The 9,995-nt window shown below is 27.8% G+C and overlaps 1 protein-coding gene across 1 annotated transcript; it reads left to right on the forward strand.

The window, feature by feature from the left end:
* The first annotated feature begins 4,758 nt into the window (after nucleotides 1–4,758).
* Nucleotides 4,759–6,537, forward strand: LOC123271707. The gene is made up of 2 exons (XM_044738098.1): nucleotides 4,759–5,184; nucleotides 5,812–6,537. The coding sequence occupies exons 1-2, from the start codon at nucleotides 4,759–4,761 to the stop codon at nucleotides 6,535–6,537; spliced, it is 1,152 nt and encodes a 383-aa protein (XP_044594033.1).
* Nucleotides 6,538–9,995: the final 3,458 nt, after the last annotated feature.

The following is a 9,995-nucleotide window of genomic DNA, read 5'->3' on the forward strand; positions in this document are numbered from 1 at the left end:
CGTTCCAAAATTTTTTTCTTAATTTTTAAATTTATAACAAAATTTTTTTTAATTTCCGAAAATCATAAACAATCATATCGGTTACTTGGATTTTTTAATTTTTTTATTTTATATATTTTTGTAAAGAAAAAAACAAATTTTTTTTTCTTAATAGTCTTATGAACGTGGACTTGGCGCGATTTTTTTACAGTGAAACTGTTTTTGTTCGGATTATCTTTAACCAATTTATCTAATATTAACAAATTTTCGAATACCAAAGAGAATTTTAATTCAACAAAATAAGCAAGAATTCAAATTTACAATTTTTGAGGAAAGAGAAAATAGAAAATAAATTTTAATAAATTTGAATTAAGTATAGTGTAAAAAATCTTAATAAATATAAATTAATAATCGTGTAAATAAGAAAAAAATGTATTTTATTGTAAAAAAAGCGTGGGGTGCTTTTTAAGATACTATCGAAATTATAATCCTTCTACTCATATCTGTCAATAAAATGTTTATAACCATTGACAACATTCACTCCACGCTTTTACAATAAAATACATTTTTTTATTTACACTATTATTAATTTTCATTTATTAAAATTTTTACATTATTCTTAATTCAAATTTATTTTCTATTTTTTAGTTTGGTTTGCTATAAAATCGTGTTTTTAGTTTTTTCAAACTCCTATTTATTAATGTTCAATTTAATACACATCTTTTATATAATATATATTTTTAAAATATGATTATGATTTTCATGCATGTTTTTCAGAATTAAGAATTTTTCCGACTTGTCACGCAACAAATCCGAAACCCCATAACCCAGAATAACAATACCAATAATTAGTATGAAAAATTCTTTGTGCAGAGACCTTGAAGTAAATAAGCCCGATAGCAATAACAAAGTCTGACTAATGACATGTGTGTATTTCCCATGATGCCCGTCCGAAGATCACCGGGTATAGAAGGAAGGGATCCGATCGCACACTTGCGGATGATTATATGCTATCGGCATCTGACAATACCACCAATTCTTTTATACGTCTTTATTCTTCTCCCTTTTAAAGGTCCCCCTCCAGCCCGCCTCTGGAGATGCCTCGCATTCATTCCTTTTTTTCGTTGACCTTTTTTGCCTCCACACATCCCCCCTCCGTATGAAGGGATATGCATTATACATCATACATATAGTTTGCGCCACCCGCAACGGGTGTGTCTGGATATAGATGAATGGCTTCACCTTCTAGAACGAATAAATATATATGGATATGGATATGTATTTATTTATATGTGATGGCTATGGTATATATTGAGCTATCAATGAATGCTCGACATAATAACCCACAGGTTTTTGGCCCTTTGATCTCACCGCGGTTAAATATTCATGTCCTCTGATTGAATGCGATATGATTTTTTGGGTGAGGGCTCAAAGCAGTGATATATTTCAGTTTTTTTTTTATTTTGATACGTATTATCGCGGCAGTTAAAATTTTATGGTTTTTATGTAGTATTTTTAATTGAAAATATATGTGATAAGATTAAATTAAAAAAAAAAAATTATTTATGCTGAAAAAAAATATCGGATCTTATAAAATTAGAAAGGTAAATTTTTAAAGACTCAACTCACAAGATTAACGAAAAAATTATAGAACTTTCATTATAATTGTATTAAAATTGTTTCAATCTTTCTACACGTTTGCGCAATTTTGAAAGATAAATTAAGATTTGTAATAAAAAACCATCTTTTGGATTTTTATCCACACAAGTTAGTTATAGTAAATAACGCCTATTTATAATTATTAATGATCGTAACTCACAGAAATCAAAAAAATTTTTAATGGCGATAGAATCAAAAAAGTGTAATCATCGTTACGAAAATTTACTATAAAAATATTTTAAGAAATTATAAATCTGCACTAGTGACAACCACTATCAGCTTATCTTAATTGAAATTTACGGAAAATATTTTTAATAAGAGGAAATCAATGAAGTAACGAAGCTGATAACATTAAAAAAAATGTTTATTTCTAAATTTAAAATAAAACAGTAATAGTCATAGAAAAAATAATGAAATATTGACAAGAGTGGAATAATTATTTAATCCTCTTGTTAAAGATGGATACGTAAATTCAAATGCATTAGCTGTAATATTTGCTTTAATAATTTTGAAGGTCTAAAATAACTTTTCACCAGAATTAATTTGAAAAATTCACACTATTTATGAACTAATAAAGCCGACTGCCCATGTTTGAGTAATTTTTGAAGCTATAGCAACTATTAAATAAATCCAATAAATTAAAATGAAAAGAAAAAATTACTATCTCATTGGTGAAATATCAAATAATTTATAACCAATGTGTATTACTTTCACTACGCTCAAGTGAAGTTTTTTACTTTTCTTTTCGGTCATTTTTCAAATAATGAGCCAATCACAATTGAGAAACTGTTAAGCATAGACTGATCCAGTTGCAAAAAGGAAAACAAAACTTTAGAAACTCTAGTATTTTAATTATCAGACAATACTCCCGTATATTAACGTTAATAGTGCAAATTCCAATATATTCATAATAAATTTATATCGTACTTATGAAGAAATTCGAAATGACTTTCATGATCTGGTGATGTATTCAAATAATCGAGAGCGCAAAATTTTATGAATAACTTAAAACTATTGTAAAATAGTCACTGGTTTATTGTAAGTGACAATAATTAATAATGAAATTTGTTAATTTCTTGCATTAAAAAACATAATTAATCATTTAAAGATTTTCCAACTAACATTATCGAATGGAACTTTTAATGGTACTTAATTACTTGATTTACCAATCTTCAAGTGGAAACTTTGGAGAGCGTTTCGCCACCTAGCGGCCATCGCGGAACTATTTGTTGAATAAATTATTATTTTCACTGCAATGGTTTATGGATTAATTTTAGAATTTTGTAATAATTGTAATTCCTATTAATTCAATGAGAAAAAATATTTTTCTATTCAATAATTGAAGATTTATAGCTTAAAAATTAGAAATTAAGATTGTGATGAAAAAAAACTTTATCTAAAAGCTCGGTACAAAATAATTTTGGTGATTCTTTTACTCGCTGATTTTAGTGAGAGCTTGTCCCATACATATACATATACGTATTTAAAAACAATTGAATTTTCCAGTTGTGACCCGATGGAACTTGAAAGAGGACAACTTGACTCTGAAAAATATTGATTATTGATAATACATCATAACCCTTACTCGCATGGGTGACACCCTATAATATCGATCACGAGCAAAGGGACTAGTAAATTTGTACGAAACTTCAGTACACGAGTTAGTTAGTTAAATAAAATTACGCCAATTATCATTATTACCAATTATAACTCATAAAAATGAAAAGAATTTTTACTAAACATAGAATAAAAAAAATATAATTGTCACAAAAATTTGCTACAAAAATAGTTTAGGAAATTGTAAATCTGCATTTACGATAGCTATTGGGTACTTAAGTTAAATAAAATCTACCGCCAATTTTTAAAATGGAAAAAATCAATTGTTATTGAGCTTATACCAACTAAAAAAAAAAAAAATCTGACAGAGAAAATTCCGTACAAAATTTCGATTTTTTAAATTGAAGATAAAATAGTAATAGCGATGAAAAAAAGAATGAAACATTGCAAGAATTTAAGTAATCATTTAATACTCTTCACGATAAATAGATAAATTCACATGTATTAGCGAATAATTTACTTCAATGATTTTGAAGCTCGAAGATGATCTTACATTATAATTCATTGGAGAAGTTTTTATTATCCATAAACGAATAAATCAGACCATCAAAAAAAAAAAATTTCAAAGTTATCACTTCTAAAATTAATACAATAAATTAAAATGATAATAAAAATAAAGCTAATTTGTAAAATATCAAATAATTTATACCTATTGTGTGTTACTTCCACTACGCGCAGGTAAAATTTGTTACTTTTGCTTTCGGTCAGTTGTAAAATAATGAAACAATACTAATTTTAATAACTCTAATTTCTAGATAAAATTTATTTCTTATAATTATCTAAACAAAAGGCCCAATGAAAACAAAATTGTGCAAAACCCATTAAATTCATGGTAAATTTATATCGCATTAATAAAAAAATATGCAAGGACTTCCTTGATCTGGAGGAAGTGAATTGTTCAAGTAAGGAGCACAAAACTGAATCGATGCTTTAAAACAGTTATGAAATAGTCACTTGTGTATTGTAAGTAAAAATAATTCTTGTTGAAATTTGTTAATATTTGAATCAAAGATAATAATTAATAATTCGAAGATTTTTCAATTAAAATATTCAAAGAGAACTTCAAATGGTACTTAATAACTTGATTTGCCAATCTTCAAGTGGAAACTTTAGATAACGCTTCGCCACCTAGCGGCCGTCGAGGAACTAATTGTTGAATAAATTATTATTTCACTGCCATGGTTCATGGATTAACTTTAGAATTTGTAATAATTGTAATTCCTATTAGTTCAATGAGAAAAAATATTTTTTTCTCCTCCCTAGGCCAAAAGTTCGAACTTTTTTCTATTTAAACCAGGAAAAAAGCGGCACTTTTTTCTATCGGGAAAAAAGTTTGCGCATGCGCACTAGTATCTGCTTATGCCACGCTCGTATACAAGACCGTGATTTTAGCTATTACGTTTCTAACCTTTTTTCCCATTATTATATTCGTACTTCGTGTTGTTAATCGTGGTGGTGCAATAAATAACAGTGACTAAATAATTTTTTAAATATTAATTAAAAATGAGTTCTTCTGATAGCTCGGTTTCAAATGATGATGAAAATATGGATATTGATCAAGAAGCTCAAGCAATAACTCAAGAATTAGTTGCCAAAAAATCAACACCGGCATATCATCTTTGCTATCAAAATTTTTTAAAATGGAAAACACAAAAAAACATAAACGACATATCAGAAAACGTGTTGCTCGTTTATTTCAGTGAATTATCGAAAACGTTAAAACCATCTACGCTGTGGAGTAGATGGTCAATGTTAAAAACCGAGTTTAACCTCAATCATTCGATTGACATTAATAAATTCCACAGACTAAAAACTTTCATGAAAAATAACAACAAAGGGTTTCGTCCAAAAAAATCTCAGGTTTTTTCACTATCTCAGATCAAAAAATTTCTCGTTGACGCTTCCGACGATATTTATTTGGCTATGAAGGTAAGTTAAGAAATAATTCACAAAAAAATATCTAAGTAATATTAAAATAATGATATATAATTCAAGATATTGACCGCGACTTGTGAACTATAAATAAATAAAAATTTTGCTTTATTAAATAATGTCTTTTGTTAAATTGCACAGTACTTTCTTAAATAGTTAACATTTTTAAAGATATAAGCTCATCTCGATGTTACACTCATCAAAGAGTTTTTATTTGAGTACCACATGTAGCTTTTTATATATTTTCATATATACATATATATATGAATATAAAAAATATATGAAAAATTGATGTGTGTACTCAAATAAAAGGTCTTGATGAGTGTAATATCTGAGTGAGCTTTCATCTTTAAAAATGTCAATAGTTAACAAGAAATAAGATCATTTCTTAATTATGTGTCTAGAGATAGAGCATTTTCGAATGCAGCCTAAATACTTATCATGATAAATTAACTATCGATGAGAATGATATGAAACCTTGAAAAGGCGCAAATTCAAGTAAAGACCTTGTAGAAGCTACAAAATAAAGATGATTATCGTTAACATAAAATTCTCTCCGTGTGTAAATTATTTACAATTTTTTTATATACAAATAAATATATACTAAGATTATTTTTATTACAGGTGATACTCATTTTTGGATTTTGCGGGGCATTAAGATCGGGTGAATATTGTTCAATCAAAACTCAAGATGTTGAAGACACTGGAACTCAATTCATTGTTACGATTCGAGACACAAAAAATTATTATCCTCGTTCGTTCGTCATCATGAATGAATACAGCGATAAAGTTCGTCAATACGTAGCTTTACGACCAGAAAACTCGAACACTGACAGATTTTTTATACTGTACGACAAAGGGGCATGCAAACGGCAATCAATTGGTAAAAATACAATAACAGAAATACCAAAAAAAATTGCTGAGTTTTTAAAATTGCCAAATGCCTCAAGCTACACCGGACATAGCTTCAGACGTACCTCAGCAACGCTACTTGCAAATGCTGGCGCAAATCTCACAACTCTTAAACAGCATGGTGGTTGGAGATCAAGTTCCGTTGCTGAAGGGTACATTGAAAACTCGTTATATAACAAAACAAAAATATTCAATCATATTGTAAATTCAGAAAATACATTATTTACAATCCAGAATCATTCCATGGACACGACAACAGAAACTTCAAAGCAAGATGAATCGAGACCTTCAACTTCAACTTCTTCTCAACCTCCTGAACCGCTAGCTACGACGAAGCATTCGTGCAAAGAAAATATTGCACCGCAAAACAAACACGAATCACATCAATCATTAACGAACTATCAAAATGAACTACGAGCTGTAAATGACATCATATAGGACGAGGATTTCGATAATGGAGAGTCTAACAATAAATTTTCTTCGGTACCAAGTTTAAATTCTAATTCACAAGCTGCAAGTCATTCAAAAAAACTATCAGCACGAGCAAGAGACAAAACTTCTAACAAATCAGCTTCAGCTACAGAATTTGTAGAAGACCTTAACACGGACTGTCCAGCAGTAAATATTAAAAAGTGCAAGATTAGAAATCTTACTATTAACTACACCAAATAATATTATAATAATTATTATACTATTGCAATTATTATTATAATTACTTATTGAAATTACTAATTTTATTGATAATGACGCTATAAACTAAGTAAATTGGATAAATTTTCATTATTATTATCAATATTATTAATTTCAGAATTAAACTTGAGTGCATAAAATAAATTATTTAAAAATATTTTTAAATTTAAAAACTTTTATTTTGAGTGGGGATCTCCCCTCCCCCTTAACCTCCGCCGGGGCTGCGCCCGAACCCCTTTCTTGTTCTTGAACTCACAAGAAAATAAAATTTATTATTTATATCCTGTCATTGCTCCGCCTAACCTACCTTTAGTATGTCAATTTTCGATATTTAATTACATTAATTACGAACTTTTGGCCTGGTAGAAGAAAAATAGTATGTGCACCACGGGAAAATAGTAACACATTCTCTCCCGCGTGTTTGCCACCCTCGCCTTCGGCTCGGGTGGCAATTTCACACGCGGGAGAGAATGTGCTACTTTTTTCCCTAGGGGCACAATGTACTATTCTATTTAATAATTGAAGATCTATAGCTTCAACATTAGAAATTAAGATTGTGATGGAAAGAAGCGTTTGTAAAATATTAAATATTTCATAGTCAATGGATGTTTTTTCCATTACACTCAAGTGAATTTTTTTCTTTTCCTTTTGGTCAGTTTTAAAATTATAAGTCAAAAACAATTTTGAAATTATCAATCGTTGACTTATCTAGTTGCAATAAAAGAACAGAACTTTAGAAACTTTAGTATTTTAATTACCAGAAAGAATTTCATTATCATCGAAATAAAAATAGTGCAGATCGCACTGAATTCATCACAAATTTATATCGCACTTATGAAAAACTACGGAATTACTTCCATGATCTTAATAGTGAAGTGTTTGAATAGTCAGGAGAACAAATTTTGATAAATAATTTTAAACTATTGTAAAATAGTCACTGGTGTATTGTAAGTAGCAATAATTTTTGTTAAAATTTGAAAACATTTGCATTAAAAAAAATAATAGATAATTTATCTATTTTTCAACTAAAATTATCGAATGGAACTTTAAATGGTACTTAATAACTTAATTTACCAATCTTCAAGTGGAAACTTTAGATAACGCTTCGCCACCTAGCGGCTGTCGCGGAACTAATTGTTGAATAAATTATTATTTTCACTGCCATGGTTCATGGATTAACTTTAGAATTTGTAATAATTGTAATTCCTATTAGTTCAATAAGAAAAAATAATTTTCTATTTAATAATTAAAGATCTATAGCTTCAACATTAGAAATTAAGATTGTGATGGAAAGAAGCGTTTGTAAAATATTAAATATTTCATACTCAATGGGTGTTTTTTCCACTACACTCAAGTGAATTTTTTTCTTTTCCTTTTGGTCAGTTTTAAAATTATAAGTCAAAAACAATTTTGAAATTATCAATCGTTGACTTATCTGGTTGCAATAAAAGAACAGAACTTTAGAAACTTTAGTATTTTAATTACCAGAAAGAATTTCATTATCATCGAAATAAAAATAGTGCAGATCGCACTGAATTCATCACAAATTTATATCGCACTTATGAAAAACTACGGAATTACTTCCATGATCTTAATAGTGAAGTGTTTGAATAGTCAGGAGAACAAATTTTGATAAATAATTTTAAACTATTGTAAAATAGTCACTGGTGTATTGTAAGTAGCAATAATTTTTGTTAAAATTTGAAAACATTTGCATTAAAAAAAATAATAGATAATTCAACTATTTTTCAACTAAAATTATCGAATGGAACTTTAAATGGTACTTAATAACTTAATTTACCAATCTTCAAGTGGAAACTTTAGATAACGCTTCGCCACCTCGCGGCTGTCGCGGAACTAATTGTTGAATAAATTATTATTTTCACTGCCATGGTTCATGGATTAACTTTAGAATTTGTAATAATTGTAATTCCTATTAGTTCAATGAGAAAAAATATTTTTCCATTTAATAATTGAAGATTTATAGCTTCAACATTAGAAATTAAGATTGTGATGGAAAGAAGCGTTTGTAAAATATTAAATATTTTATACTCAATGGGTGTTTTTTTCACTACACTCAAGTAAATTTTTTTCTTTTCCTTTTGGTCAGTTTTAAAATTATAAGTCAAAAACAATTTTGAAACTATCAATCGTTGACTTATCTAGTTGCAATAAAAGAATAGAACTTTAGAAACTTTAGTATTTTAATTACCAGAAAGAATTTCATTATCATCGAAATAAAAATAGTGCAGATCGCACTGAATTCATCACAAATTTATATCGCACTTATGAAAAACTACGGAATTACTTCCATGATCTTAATAGTGAAGTGTTTAAATAGTCAGGAGAACAAATTTTGATAAATAATTTTAAACTATTGTAAAATAGTCACTGGTGTATTGTAAGTAACAATAATTTTTGTTAAAATTTGAAAACATTTGCATTAAAAAAAATAATAAATGATTCAAATATTTTTCAACTAAAATTATCGAATGGAACTTTAAATGGTACTTAATAACTTGATTTACCAATCTTCAAGTGGAAACTTTAGATAACGCTTCGCCACCTAGCGGCCGTCGCGGAACTAATTGTTGAATAAATTATTATTTTCACTGCAATGATTTATGGATTAACTTTAGAATTTTGTAATAATTGTAATTCCTATTAGTTCAATGAGAAAAAATATTTTTCTATGTAATAATTAAAAATTTATATTGCAGAAAATCATAAATCTGCCTTTTTGAGAGCCACTAATCAGCTTTCTTTAATTAAAATTTACGGAAAAATTTTTAAATAAGAGAAAATCAGTTAAGTAATAAAGCTGATATTAATCAAAAAAATGTCCGTAAAAAATTTCCATTTGCAAATTTAAACTCAAAAATGGATAGTTATAGAAAAAAGAATGAAACATTAAGAGAATTCGAATAATTATTTAATCCTCTAGTTCACGATGGATACGTAAATTTACATACATGAGCTATAATGATTTGCTTTAATGATCTTGAATCACAAAGATAATCCTATTACAACTAATTGGAGAAATTTTTATTGTCCACATAGTCATAAATTCAGCTATCAATATCTTAAAAATTATCGAAGCCATCGGTCCCAAAATTAATATAATTAATTTAAAAACAAAAATCCATAAACTTACCAACTCATTGATAAAATATTTATTAAATTACATTAAATGTGTGTTACTTTCA

Source organism: Cotesia glomerata, linkage group LG9 (assembly GCF_020080835.1).
Source record: "Cotesia glomerata isolate CgM1 linkage group LG9, MPM_Cglom_v2.3, whole genome shotgun sequence".
Lineage (NCBI taxonomy): Eukaryota > Metazoa > Arthropoda > Insecta > Hymenoptera > Braconidae > Cotesia > Cotesia glomerata.